The following is a 15,280-nucleotide window of genomic DNA, read 5'->3' as shown; positions in this document are numbered from 1 at the left end:
CAGATGTATGTTTAGATTAGAACCATATGGCCCTATCTGCACCAGCCCAATATGGCTGCACAGAAAGTACCTCCTGTTGAGGCAACATTTTAGACACCAAGCTATTACATAAAATGAGACTATGCAAAACAGATACCCACTTAAAAATGACTGGAAGAAGGGTGTATAAGTAGGGCAAAATATGTAGATTATAAAATTTTAATAAAATGCAGTTTTATTACTTACAAATCCATTTAATAACTGCAATTAAGTGGCACTAAACATATTAACTGTTGACTAATAGAACTCTTTCTTTAATTCAGCACTTCCCAACCTGTTCTATGGAACACTATTCTTTGCAGAATTTTTTTTAAAAACCACACCGACTTTTCTTCTAAAACTTATTTTTAATTTATATTCTTATGCTTAGCACTCTGACAGAATCTGCCAACAGTGTATCCCACCCAAGAACTTGCATGAAGGTTCACGTGATACACTTTCAGACCTTAACAATTCTCAGCTAACCAGGGTCATGTTGTTACACATCATATAGGCAATGATTGCTGGTCTATGTTGGTAATCTGTCTTACATTTGACAAATGCTTATCTTTGTATACAAGGTTATTAGGCACTATCCGTTATACCACCTAAACACATTTACCATGAATTGATGCCATGTATTGTATGTTAGGATATGCTAACAAAAGTTCTGTCAACATCTTATAATTTTACACAAGTAATTCTGACAAACAATTTCAACACAAAAAGAAAATAATTGTCAGTAATCAACCTAAACAGTGTTGGCCTATTAAAATAAAGGCAACTGACATGTCTGAGATTGTTTTTCACACAGAAATAGTTTTGGAAAGCCTCTGAAGGCAGGGTTGTACTAAGTAGATAATCAACCCCCCTTCAACCTTATTTATACTAATCATTTCCTGAATAAGTCCCTTCTATTTCTTATTGACAGGAGACAGGTATTTAGGCAAGTCTCATCTGAATTATTATAAATTCTGAATTTCCAAACTATTCTTTATACAAGCACTACAGACTCTAAAGTTTTACAAATTCTTTCCTATTGTCTTTCTTTATAAAAATCCATCTGTACCAACTGGTCTACAAGGGCAAGGTGAGACACAGTAAATACTACAGAAGCAACAAATGCAGTAGTAAGACATAACATAATATATAACAATACAATTATAGCAAACCTCTAAATATCATACCATTGGCTATCAAAGATGAGTTAAGGATACAAATTTCTGGAGTTCTTCTCAAATCTCTTTTGTTTAAAACAATTATTGGTTGGATCTTCTACCTAAAAGTTGGAAGAAATATCCTATACCTCGTTATCATTTGACCCTACAAATTTTCCAGAGGTAGCCCTGGGTCAAAGACAGTTTTTACTTCTCCAGTTAATGTGGTCAGCTACCAGCCCAACAGAAGGGGGTTTTTCTTTACCATTAACAAGAGGCAATTTGGAGGGTATTCTCAGAAATATGTCTGACCTTCAGAACAACCTTCAAACTTTAGTCCCCTATGTGGGGTGTTGCATTTTGATCCTTAATAAATCTCTCTCTCTCCCTCTCCACCACCTGACTGCCCATCCTCCATACACGCACACACACGCACACACACACACACACAATTTATGTTCTGTCTTAAACAACCCAGAAAAAAATAATTTAGTCGTATCATTTGTGCCAAAGATGAGAAGGGTCTTTTTTAAACTCCTACTAAAATGCTTCTTAGAAATCCTTCCTTCTGATCATCTTACCTTTCCTTAGGTAAGGTGATCCATGAGCTGCTAGTTTCTGACAATTTGAATACAAGCTGCTTTATTTCATTAACATCTGCTACAAAATATTCTTAATGTAAGATGTACAGTTTTGGTTATAAGAAATGTACTTGGCCCTGCCCTCACTAAGCACAGTCCCCAAGTGAGCTCATTCATTCTCGGTTATGCTGATGACTACCAGATCAGCATCTCCCTTCCCTGATCTCTCACTGGCTTTCCAGCCCACTTGGTTATTTCCACTAACATCCACGTCATCATAAACGAAACCGAACTTGGCTTTCCAGATCAGCTTGTCTTTCAAGCTATCCCCTTCTGCAAATAGTACAACCAGTCTTCAATACCCCAATGGAAAAAGGTAGGAGAAATTCTCTGATTCAAGCCACTCATCATTATCCTTGATCAAATCTGTTAAAAAGCTCTGGTCTTTCTCTTTACAAAATGTCTCCACATTTTTCTCAATTCTAGCCAATTCAATACTGGTACAGGGATTTACTGCCTTATGTCTATATTACCTCAAACAGATTCTCAGCTGCCTTCCTACTTGAGTCTTCCTACACACAGCTACCAGAATAATGTAGATTGAATATTCTCTTAGCTCCTTTCCAGGTCTAAAATTTTCTACAAAATTAATTCTCTCACACTGCTTTTCTCAAGCAGCTTCCTGGTATATTCAATAACTTGGAGTGGTTCACTACCATCTAACTCATAACTCTTCAGACAAACTCTCAGGGCAATTTGCAGTCTGATTCTGAATTACCTACAGTGTTTTCCCAACTACTCTTTATAGGCACCAAAGATTCTAAATCAAGCCAATCTCCTCTAGGATTCAAAGCCTTCAGAAGCACTGTACTTTACACTAGCAATTTTCTTTCTCCCTTCAAAGTATTATCCAATAGGAAAAGCTTAGCTTCTTTACCCTCTCCTTTAGTCAACTTAAGCCAGGCCATCACCAGAACTTGTTTCTGTTTCTGAGTTCTCTTTAAGGCCTTTGCCTTTATATCAGGAATATAAAATAATATCATTGACTCGTTTTAGTCTTAGCTCCTGTATCCCCAGAACTTAGAACAGTGCCTGCTACATAATAGGGTATGCTACAAATCTGTCCACTGGTAACAACTAGCGTTTACTGAGCACTTACTATATGCCAGGCAACATTCTAACCTCTTTAACTTTTAATGAATAACAGCACTTAACTGTCTCTAATAGTTTAACAAATGGCAGTTTGTTTTTCTAAATAACTAAAAAGTTATTTCAAAGCAAGTAACATATGTCTACCATAATTTCTGTATTACCTAACGCAGTAAATTTTCAAATATATGCTGGATATGGGTATAGTACAGCCAGAAGGCCAGTGAATTATAAGTCAGGATGCGTGTCCCAGGTATGCTGTGACTGGACAAATTGCTGAGGTCTAGTTTATGTGTGACTCGGTGCCCTTATCTGAAAAATCAAAGACTAATACCTGACCTGGAAGGACCCAGTCTACTCTACAATTCTATGCCTGAATTTTTCATATGTATGACTTTTCTGGAATGCTGGTGACTGTTAAAAGAATGACTGCTTCACTGGATTCTAAAAACACCAATTCAGAACTTTATGTAGAAAATGATGCTAAGAATGATTCACATTCTCAGGCTTCAATGTTCTGATGCTCTACAGGTAAAATGTTACCACCAAGGCCAAGACCCATAAATTCCACATTCCTCTACACCTGTGGTACAAAGAAACAGAAGGGAACTGCTGCAAAGTACATCTTTAGCCCCAAAGTCCTCACCCTGAAGGGAAAGGCTTCTCATCACAAAGGAAACAAAGCACTATCAGTTCTAGAAGAAGAATGGCAATTTGAGTAAATAGTAATTGTGAACAACCAAAAAAAAAAAAAACCGGCAAAACTTCATACTTTCAATACTGAGTAGGCACAAGGCACCAAAATGTTGGTGCATACTGAGTTGTAAAATGATTTTTTAAATAATGAGATTCAAGAGATAGGAATCAATAACTTCTATTTCCTCTGACACTAATGAAAAGGGAAAGGAATTAGAAATAGACAGAAAAAACAAAAATTACATATAAGGAAGTCATGGTCCAGAAGTGAAGGAAACTGAAATACAGCATGATTCTCACCAGCTGGAATATAAGAGACTCCACTTGCTCTGATGCTCAGAATATTTCCTTCTAGTGGCACAGGTTTAATTATCAAGATTATCCCTTCTTAGGAAGCCAAACTACCTGACATATATTGAATGGTATTTAATATCATAAAATTGAAAACACTACGTACTGGTTTTCTTTTTTTAACATTTTTTATTTCTTTAACTGACAAATAGGGTGTGAGGGTGATCTGGCTGTGAAATCTGTCACCCATTGATTACCAGGGTTGATTTGGCAGATCTGGTTGGCTAGGCGGGTGTCCCCTTCCTCCCTCACCGCTCTATGTGCGTCGCTCCCGAAGCTGCATGCTCGGTCAAAGAGGATGACCATCCCTGATAGAGGAGGACCGGTCTTCCTTCGGTCAAGGGTATACAAGGAGCTGCACTCCCCTGCTGGAACCTCCAAACAAGCTCTCTTTAACTGACAAATAAAAATTGTACGTATTTATCAAGTATATCATTTGGAAAAATGCATGCATTGTGGAATGCTAAATCAAGCTAATTAACACACGTATTACATCACATACTCTTTTTTGTGGTGAAAACACTTAAAATCTACTCTTTGCAATTTTCAAAACTACAGTGTATTATTATTAACTATAATCAGCAGGTTGTACAATAGATCTCTTGAACTTATTCCTCCTACCTAAAATTCTGTATCCTTGTTTACTGGCTTTCAATTTTTGTAACCAACCTATAGTCAGAGCACATAACACATTCAGTCACAGAATGAAATGTAGATGACATAAGGTATGTTGATGTAAAAAAACTGATGGCTGAGGGAGGGTGAGAAATGAGAAGGAAAAGAAATGAGTGGGAGAAGGCTGAGAAGTACCAAATTCCTTGACTGACAGAGTGGGGAGTCGCTTTAGGTCTAAAGTTGATGGATCAAGAAAACAAATGCAATTACACCATTGAAAGTTGTTAATGTATATCAAACAAATTGAATACAAAACGTTTTTAAAAACTGGGAAGAGTAGGGGGTATTGAGTTAAATTCTTCATCTCTTATAAAGGGAAACAATAGCTCAAAATTGAAACAAAAATCAAAACAGAGGTATATGCATATATTTAGAGTTAAAGAAGGAAACACACATGGAACATAAAGAAATGGTCAGAAGTGGGACTCAGAGAAGAGTGGACTAAAGATGGGGAAAAAAGGGAGAGGGATTCTATTGTCAATGTGTACCTTTCTATGTCATATGAATTATTTCTATGTGCATTTATACCCTGTACATATTTAAAAGAAAAAAAAATCATTGGTAAAGTCCCAGCTCTCCGGACTCCTCACCGAAGCCAATGAACTGCACCGGCAAGAACATAGGACAGGGTCAAATTTAGAGTCTTCTCTGCTCATGGAAAAGCATTTAATTTCTCTGGACTTGCAAAGGCACCACCTGCAAAGGCGGCCAGTGGTAAATCCATTTACATGTGAAAAATACAAACATGCATACTTTTTTTAATGAAAAAAAAATTTAACTCTACTTAACACTAACCTTAACACTACTCAATGAGACACATTGCCCCCATTTTGTTCAGACTAAGTATACTGCAATTTAAAGATGATACTAAAATCTCTTGAGGACACAAATGAGGTGTTAGCCTGTGTCATAGCAAAGAAAGTGACATATAATCTTTAAAAGTGAAGAAAATGTGAAAATTAGCAAAAATTACTCTTCGATAAGCAGAAGAACAGGTCAGTACCTCTGCTGACAACCTGAAAGTACCCTGCCTCCAAGCTGAGCAACGCTCAGGATCCCAGAGACTGGCTGAGTTTCATATTCTATTTAACATCTTATGAAGAAGATAACTATACCTGAGCTCTCCCTTCTCAGAACTAACCCAAGCAATCAGACTGGGCTCAGAATTAAGCTCATCTGTGAATTACAGCAGATCCAAAAAGTCATATTTCCGTCTTGAAGCTACAGATCAATTTTGCCTAGTTCATGGCCCGGAACCTTCCTTCCCAGAGCAGTCCTACAGTGCAAAACCTTCCGGTGAAAGAAGAGAAACAAACTCATCAAGCATGTCCGTGCTCTAGCATCGAAGTTCCCCAAGGATACCTGGAAATCTATGAAACATGTAGATAACACAAGTTTTAAACCATTCTCTAAAAACACAAAGTTTGACCAATGCTTATCTAATAACCAATTTATGAGAATTGTCTTTAATGAACTCACATATACTTTAACAGATCTAACCATACTATTTGCCTCCAATATTAACAATAGAGAAATATAGTTTAAACTGGGGATTGGCAAACTCTGAAAAGGGCCAGATAGTAAATATTTTAGGTTTTGTGAGCCAGTTTCTGTCTTAACTACTAAACTTTGCCACTGTTGTGTGAAAGTGGCCAGAGACAATTGGTAGATGAATGACTATGGCTATGTCATGAAACATTATTAAACCATTTAAAAATGTAAAAACCATTCTTAGCTCACAGCCCTACAAAGACAGGCAGCAGGCAGATTTCACTCGTAGTCAGCTGACTTAGGCAAAGTTCAAAACCAGAGGCCTTGGAGACAAAAGAAAGAAGATTATTTGTCAAGAACTTCACTCTTTCCCTGCCTTCCCACTTCCATCACACTTTAGTAAAAAATGCTATTTAGAGGACAAAATGAAATGATCAGGAGGAAAGTCTCTATCCACTCTCCTTATTTTCCAGTTTCTTTCCATGCTTTTTCTCATCTCAAGAACATATTTAAAACGTTGTAACCAGAATCATCCAAATTAACAGAAATAAAAACCATATACTGAAAAGTAAATAGTCTGCCTGAGAAAACTGCAGACATTTCAAAACATTTTTGCAGACAATTTTTATACTACCTTATTAATCAATATACCTTATCCTCCTATGCTAAAAGGCAAGGGGAATAATCTGGACAAGTGCCAACCTCTAATTTAACTGGAAGAAAGTAAAAGATGATCTATTTACCAGACCCTAATGTTTTTCTCAGAATACATATGTCCGATTGGAAAATATTTTTTTAAGTTCTATTATAATAATCTTCCATTTTTTCCTTTAACTTACATATAAACATAATCTATCCTTGTAATTTTTTGTAACATACTACGATTTAGAATCCTAAATGTGTAAGTGAATTTTAGGCATCCTGAGAAAGAATAGAGTTCACCCATCAAAAAATGCTAGTTGGCTTTTTGAGCTTCAGCCTTTTGATCAGTCCTTCCTAAAACACAAAGTGCTAATGATGTGTACTGGGTATAAAGAATAGGCCTTTGACAAAACCACAACCAATGCAGATTCAACAGGGATGATTCTCACTCCCAAAGGATATTGAGAGCAGTGTCTGGAGACACTGTTCATTCCTACAACTAGGGGGACAGAGAGAGAACGGTGATGCTGGCAGGTATTGGGTAGAGAGCAAGGATGCTGCTAGACACCCTACAATGCACAGGACAGCCCTTAAGACCAAAGAATTATCTGGCCCAAAATGTCAACAGCAAAGAGGCTGCAAACCCTAGACAGAGGCAGCAAATGGTAGAGTAAGTACCATTTTAAACTGAAGTACTTTAAAGTTGATCTCTTCTTTAGAAAACAGTATGTTAGATTTAGAAATTTAACATTAAGATATTTAAGAGATACTGACCAGGCGCAGAGGCTCAAGCCTGTAATCCCAGTACTTTGGGAGGTCGAGGTGGGCAGATCACAAGGTCAGGAGATGGAGACCATCCTGGCCAACATGGTGAAACCCCATCTCTACTAAAAATACGCAAATCAGCCAGGCACGGTGGCAGGCGCCTGTATTCCCAGTTACTCAGGAGGCTGAGACAGGAGAATCACTTGAACCCGGGAGGCGGAGATTGCAGTGAGCCGAGATTGCACCACTGTACTCCAGCCTGGCGACACAGTAAGACTCCATCTCAAAAAAAAAAAAGATATTTACTAGATACCTACTAACCGCCTGTCTGCATAAAAATATAATTACCTTAAACAGGGCCCTCTTTCAGAAAAGCTATGCTATGACCTCAAGTGACAGAGTTCATCAAATCAAATGATTTACTTCCTCCCTACTATAGGCAAATTTAACTACACTCACTAAAGCACTAGATGTGAGCTCCATTTCAGTACAATTAATCCGCAAATCTGTCTGAATTTAAACATGGTTTCAACCTTAAAAATAGCAGCTTGGCTTGATAACTGAAACAGAAACCCATTTTAGTTAAAATGTCCTACTTCTTCTTCTGATTAACCTACTAATAACAACTGAGAAGCAAAAATAACTATTTTAGAGTTCTTCCTCCTTGTCTTAGTTCTGCTCAAACTTTTATAAAAGCTGCTGCTATCAGGAACTTTACCAAGACAGAAGGGACAAAAAATGCAATAAGGCCTTTACAATCCAGCAAACACAGGTCATCAGAGCTGCTAAATATCCTTTCATTTTCTTAAAGATTACAGAAGTTGGAGAACAAGGGAAAACTAAGACTCCTGAATGCAAAAAAAGCTAAGAATAAACCAGGTGATCAGCAACAGCTAGGGAACCACTCGTTCCAGGAAACTCTCAACACTTCACTCCTTCAAAAAAGACTGAAGTTTTCAGTTATCACAGAAAGCAATAGCTGACTCAAAAACAAATAAAAGTGGTCATGTTAGTCACTATTATGCCCACTGCCCAGAAACCTCTTAATGCAAATTAAAAGCTAAGACAGAAAATCCCCTTCCAATAATACAACTGTGACATCTCCCTGACAAAAAAATTTGCTTAGGCCCTGATAACAGTGTTCATCTGGGAACAACACACCCAATTCAATTTAAACAAAAACAAACAAACAAAAACATAAACTACTATCTTCAAACCACAGACAGTCATGAGTATCTGGCCCCAGTGGTTTATAGGAAGTAAGTTTGGGTCTTAGTGAAAAAAGTTGATCAGGAAGAGTCCCACAGGGCTGTTGGACCGAAGAGGAGCTACAGGAAACCATCCTCAAAAGGCTCTAATGTTTGCTCTTGCATTCCTAAATGCTGGACGCACTATCAAAGTTCCATCACTTCCCAAAAAACATAGATCTCAGCATTATATCCCAGGAAATAAGACAAACTCCCTCATACAAACATGAACAAACCCCAGCAGCAAGTGCTATTGTTTATAAATAGACCACACTGAAGGAAGGGGAAGAAGATCATATTTTCCTTTATGTCATTCTTAAGTAAGATTTACAGATTTATGAAAGCAAGAAAAAAAACTGGGGAAACAAAGTCCTAGTTATACATATTGCCATGGGTCAACTTTCATTAATAACATCTACAATGCTAGACTCTTAAGAAGTACTACTGATGAAAAGCATGTAAGCACATTTCTGTATGTGTATTATAGTAAGTTAAAAAAAAAAAAACAAAAGGCAACTGGGACCAGTGGATCACACCTATAATCCTAGCACTTTGGAAGGTTGAGGCAAGAGAACAGCTTAAGGCCAAGAATTCGAAACTAGATAGTCAACATAGAAAGACCCCGTCTCTACAAAATAAAAATTTTAAAACTGGCTAGGCACAGTGGCATACACACCTGTAGTCCCAGCTACTCAGATGGCTGAGGTGGGATAATGGCTTGGGCCCAAGAATTCAAGGCCACTGCAGTAAGCTGTGACTGCATCACTACACTCCAGCCTGGATGACAGAGCAAGACCCTGTCCCAAAGAAAAAAAAGAAAAAGGTATACAAGTTTCCACCTTCTAATGGCTTTCAATCAAATGCTTATTTAAAGGCATTCTCACTTACTCTCTTGATAAATGCTACATAGGCAAAAAGATAAAAGTTTTAACTTCACTTTCACATTTTCCATCACAGTCTCAATTTCCGTATTTTAAGAGTTAATATTAATCTCTATGGTCATATGCTACACTAATTATTTAAAGAGTGATCATTTGTTATACAAAACCTGACTCATTAATTTACTTCTCTAGATCCAAACATCAGACATTAATAAGACAACCCTATTATACACACCATAGATAGTAAGCAACTTGTGAAATCTGCTTGTAAGAAGTGATGACTAATTTCAGGGAGACCTTAACAAAGTTTCTCCTTTCCATCTGCTCAAATTCTTCCAAGTTATCATAAAGCATTTTCAGGACATTAGTCCCTGACCAACCTCTCATTCACAGTGGGATTTTTATTAATTTTCTTAGCTGGGATTTATTAACCCTGAAATATACACACAAGTTACATCAGATTAGGCCCCCTGTTGCCTCTAGTCCTCCAAGAAGCAGAAGGAAGGCTTCAGGGTGCTTCAGGATAGACTTCCAAAGAATATCTCAGAGGCAGGCAGCTGCTCCGGGGTGAGAGAAACTGGAGCACCCTGAGCCAGCCCATTCTTGCCCCAGAGTCCAGCCAAATGGTGGGAAACACAAGAGTTTTCCCTCTCCAAAAAAAAACAACAAATAGACTGCTCTCAATCTAGGATGGTCTTTAAAAATATCTTGTTTACAAGATGAACCTAAAGCCTAGCGAAGGTTCCATATCAACTGAAACCAACTAAAATGGACAATTTAGAGGAACTCAACACCTATCTAAATAAACCATTCTACTAGACACCAAAAATGACACATAGTGACCAACCTGCTTGGCTCTACTAAAACTCAAGAAGAATTCAGTACCCAAACTTGCCAAAGAAATGTATTGCAACGTTCTTTTACTATGTTTGGTGTTATTAAGTTAGAAGCAGTGAAAAAAATAAATAAAAATCAAAAAAGAATCAACTCAAGTTCTGGATGCTGGACTACATAATGGTTTTCATTATAATGTTTAGCTCTAAAATGAGCTCAAAGACATTCTGGGAAGGTATAAATCTCAAGTGGTAAATGTTTCAGAAAAAGGACCATACTTATTATGGCTTCAGAATAGAAGTTCCTTTAGTTATAAGCTAAAGTACCAGAGAGCAACATGCTCTGCATCAGGGGTACCCGATCCCAGGGCCGTGGACCTGTTAGGAACCAGGCCACACAGCAGGAGGTGAGTGGCACAGCAGGTCAGCAAGCATTACCGCCTGAGCTCCACCTCCTGTCAGATCAGCAGCAGCATTAGATTCTCATAGGAGCACAAACCTTATTGGGAACTGCGCATGCGAGAGAGCTAGATTGCATGGTCCTTATGAGAATCTAATGCCTGATGATCTGAGGTGGAACAGTTTCATCCCCGAAACCTCCGACTCCCCGCCAGCCCCACCCCTGTCTGTGGAAAAACTGTCTTCCAGGAAACCAGTCCCTGGTACCAAAAAGGTTGAGGATCACTGCTTTCTATTTTACATCAGGTCTTTCCATAAGCAGATGGCAGCCTAAACAGTAGGCAACAGATTCCTAAGAGGCAAGACAACATAGTGGCTGGGAGCCTGGGCTACAAAGGCTACCTGTTCAAATCTCAGCTTACAGCTGTGTGACCTTGGGCAAGCTAATTAATCTCTCCGTGCCTCAGTTCCCTCATCCACTGAAGTTTACCTAAGATACGAAGGCTAATGTCACACACACAATGGTTAAGCTTACAGAGGGGTCTTATAATGTGTGTCTGCTTATGGATTCAGTGGCCCTCTGAGCACTCAAAGAATATCTTCTTTCTGCAGTGAAAATCCAGTATAGAAAATCTGAGAAAGGCAATCTTAAATACAAAATGCTTCACCTCCCAGTTCAGTACCAACAGCTTTCTCCTCCAGCAGCCACTTTCACCTTTCATCAAATGCTTTACACTTAAAGCAGAACTTCAGCCTCTCATTGAGGACTAAGGATGGGTATTACAATATTGGAATTAACTTTGCCTAAGATTTCCCAGTAACTGAATGAGTCACTCACGTCTTTAGAAACAGAGAAAATGTCAAGGTTGCCAGAAAACCCAGGTCCAGATGTTTGCATAAATCATTTTCAAGTGATCATCAAGCCAAAGCCCAAGGACATTATATAAGGAAATGCCTTAAGTAAAATCTGTCACTTTTTATGATTTTCCTGTAATGGAGGAAATTCTGAAAATGAGGTTACTGGAGGGAAAAAAATTACAGTAATTTCAATCCCAAAATTACACAACATATCAAGCTAAGCTTAAAACTCCTTACCTTTTTCCAACTGTTCTCTCCAACCTCATCAAGAAGCACTGGACAAGCTCTGAGCTCAAGATTTAAAGATGCCCATAGTGCTTGTTTCTATTTTCTCTGTCATACTACCTAAGGGAAGCAGAGGCTTTTAAAATTTTGATACATCTCTCTGCAGCAAGATTTTTAATACCTCTCACCGACAAAACATGTTGAGTGCTCTGTATTGATGATAGCACCCATAAAAGGGTCTTTTTTCACTTTCAAAATAATTCCAGTAAAGTTTGTCCTTTAATCTCAATTAAATTCATGCTATTTGCTCTAGCATAACAGAAAAAAATGGCAAGAATATTCTTTGGTCATTTAAGTTGTCACAAAAGAGAAAAAAATATCAACTTCACGTCTAGGCTTCTCTCTCTCGTAAGTCAAGTAGGAATAGTTAGATTGCCCTGTCAGGATTTGAGTTCTTCAGGTTCATTCGTTCCAGAGCACACTACACAATACCCAATTCCACCGCAATTTCTGAAGTGCACAGGTTATTGGCAAATAACTTGAAACCGAACTCGCACATGTCGCGCGGCGGGTACCCTTCCAAAGGGAACAGATTGTGTCCGCTTTGCTTATTTTTGGTAACTTTAAATAAGACTTTGGATGGGTCGTTTTCCCAACTCATCTACCAATTTTACCACTGGACGCAGGGCTGAGCGCCCCACAGCTTTCGGCCGGAGTATAACACGCGCTTCCCCACTCGGTTCCCCATGTCTGCCACAAACAAACCAGAGGTAATAGCTGAAGAATGACGACACTAAAATCAACCTACAGATTCACATCTAAAACGGCCGCACCACGAAATAAACTTCTCTCTCTTCAGAGACAGTGGGGAAGAAAAAACAATAATAATAAGGCTAGGTGGGGTCGATTTGATCCATTTCCGAGACTCGGTGCGCGCAGGGGTCTGGGCTGGTGCGGGCGACTTAACCCTGTGAGAGCCGAGAACGACCCCACCGCCATACGCGGGCCCCAGGCTGGGGGGGGCGGGGGCGCCTCACGCCGCGCCCGTTCCCCCGCCAGCAGGTGCCCGAAGCCACCCCAACAGGCCGGGTGCGAATGCCGGAACATGGCCACTTGCCTGAGCGCGATGCCGCCGCCGCACGCCGCCCGGCACTTTGTTAACTCGGCGCGCCCGGGCGAGATGGCTCCCGAGAGATGATCATTGCCGTCCGAGAGCTACAGAGCCCCGGCTGGCGGTGGCTGGGACCCTCCCCCGGCTTGGCCTCGCCCAGCACGGGTGTGGGGCTGCGGCAGGAGGAAGAGGTCGGGGAGGAGCCGGTAACCAGGGCCCCGCACGCCTGGCCCCTCGGAGCCCCGCGCCCCCTTCCCAGGTGCTTACCTGAGGAAAGGACCCCTCGCGGCGCGGGTTCCTGGGGTAGTCTAAGTGACCCCGGTCCAGCATCAGATAAAGCGAGAAAATCACCACACAGAAGATCGCACTGCCGAACACGGTGAACTGACGGCTTAACTTCATTTTCCTCGATAGACTCGGGGCCAGGACGCTGTCCTCAGCCAGAGCAGACAGCGGACTGTTGACTCTAGGAAGCAGCCGCCGGAGGCTCTCTTCTCCCAGGCTGCGCGCCCTCCGCGCTGTCGGCTGCGGGTGCGAGTCCCAGCCGTGCTCCGCACCTAGTCTCCGGCGCCACCACACGCCCTTGGCCTTCGCTCTGGCCTGCCGCCCTCTCCGGGGCCAGGCGCCCCTCTCGAGGCGAGACTCGCCGGCAGCTGGGAAAGGGCCCCCACAAACTTGATCGTAAGCTCAGCGCCGACCTCCGGCAGGGCGCGCGGGGCAGGCGGAGGAGAGGTCGCTGCCCGCACTTCCTGCCACCGCCGCGCCAACTGAGTCGACAGGAAAAGTTTTCTCGACGAGGGCAGGCGTGTCCTCCTCACCCAGGGGAGGGGCGGGTTCGGCAGTTCCCGGGCCGGGGCCGCGCAGCTAGGTCAGAGAAGCGGAGGAGAAAGAAACAGGGTCGTGAAGAGCCTAGCCTTACAACTTCTAGCCGGGACGGTCGGGCCCGCCCCCGCGGCACCGCCCCCGCCACCCCCAACTGAGCCCCTTCCTGCCGCCGCCGCCGCTGGGCCGGTGTGCACCCTGGACTCCGGGGCGCACGGATTGATGAGTTTCCTCAGAGCTAGCGTCCGCTCGCCGGCCTCTCCCGCCCCGAGCCGTCCCTACCTTCCCCCTCCCGGACCCAGGCTGCGCGGGGAGGTGCAGGGGGCGGGCGGCGGCAACGCGGGGAAAAGGAAAAGGAGAGCAGGGAGGAAAGGACCGTCCCCGGAGAGAAGCCCGCTCCAGCTGCAGCCGCGAGCCCCCTACCTCTTTCCCGCCCCACAAACGCGGAGATGGCGGCGGCAGCGGCGAAAGGAAGCGCCGGTTCTCCAGCGCCACTTGGCGCTCCAGCACCGCCTGCTACGAGCAGGAGGAGACAGCGGCGGCGCGGCGGCCGCTGGGTCAATAAGCGCCGGCAGCCCCTGAGCTGAGCGGGCGGCTGGCCCCGCCCCCTCCCGACGCTCCGAGTTGAGGGGGCGGGCCCCCCGGCGCCCAATCGCAGCGCGTCACCGGCCGGACCCGCCCCGCGCCTGCCTCCCAGTGTCCCGGCGGTAGGAAGACCTTACAAGGCTCTTGTGACCTGGCAGGCAGCTTTCTGGGAGTTGAGGCCTTCGGAGGCGTTCAGGCGCCAGCACCCCACGTCCAACAGGGGTTGAACTTACACCCCACTTCCCTTTGTTGCCCAGGTTTCCTATCCTAGGACACTCGGGCCTGGCGTGCCTGGAAGAGTACTTAGTGAAGGGCTGGAGGAAATGCAAGAGAAGAGGGCTTGCACATTCTCTTCGGGCTCACTATTTCCTCCTTTGGTCACAGCCTGTTGAAACCTGGGGGAAAGGAGACTGACAAAGGGCCGTCCAGGCACATGTAGAAACATCTGACTGCGAAATCCATGAGTGTAATCTGAGAAGTGATGCTTGTGCCAGTTATTGATTGCCTCTCAGCTCCAAATTCACCCTTTTTGACTGCACTGTAAAAATGGATCTGAGCCTTTTAAACAGTTTATCGTTTGCCTTCTGGGACTGAAGCTTTGTCAGTAGAGGGCGCTGAAGAGACATTACAGAAAAAAAGGATTTTGCTTCCTGGTTTCTGTGTATTGATAGGCTTTTGCAGCATACCTGGCTTTCTCCAAGGTCCTATAGTGCTCAGTAACTAGCAATTTCCTCTCCCATGCCCAACTCCAGGAGCTTTGTAGAGGAGGTGAGACACTACCCCATGAATAACTT

The 15,280-nt window shown here is 42.4% G+C and overlaps 1 protein-coding gene across 1 annotated transcript in view; it reads right to left on the bottom strand.

Annotated features, from left to right (window-relative positions):
* MAN2A1 (mannosidase, alpha, class 2A, member 1) overlaps positions 1–14,507 on the bottom strand; it is a 173,321-nt gene extending 158,814 nt beyond the window's left edge. The window contains exon 1 of the mRNA XM_011949322.1: positions 13,347–14,507. Coding sequence (XP_011804712.1) covers positions 13,347–13,481 — 135 coding nt within the window. The 5' untranslated portion in view covers positions 13,482–14,507. The remainder of the gene's footprint in view (positions 1–13,346) is intronic.
* Between the last annotated feature and the right edge of the window lie 773 nt (positions 14,508–15,280).

The sequence above is a fragment of the Colobus angolensis genome, unplaced genomic scaffold (genome assembly GCF_000951035.1).
Source record: "Colobus angolensis palliatus isolate OR3802 unplaced genomic scaffold, Cang.pa_1.0 Scaffold298, whole genome shotgun sequence".
Taxonomy (NCBI): domain Eukaryota; kingdom Metazoa; phylum Chordata; class Mammalia; order Primates; family Cercopithecidae; genus Colobus; species Colobus angolensis.
The sequence above is the reverse complement of the archived record's forward strand: the minus strand, read 5'-3'. Positions and strand labels throughout refer to the sequence as shown.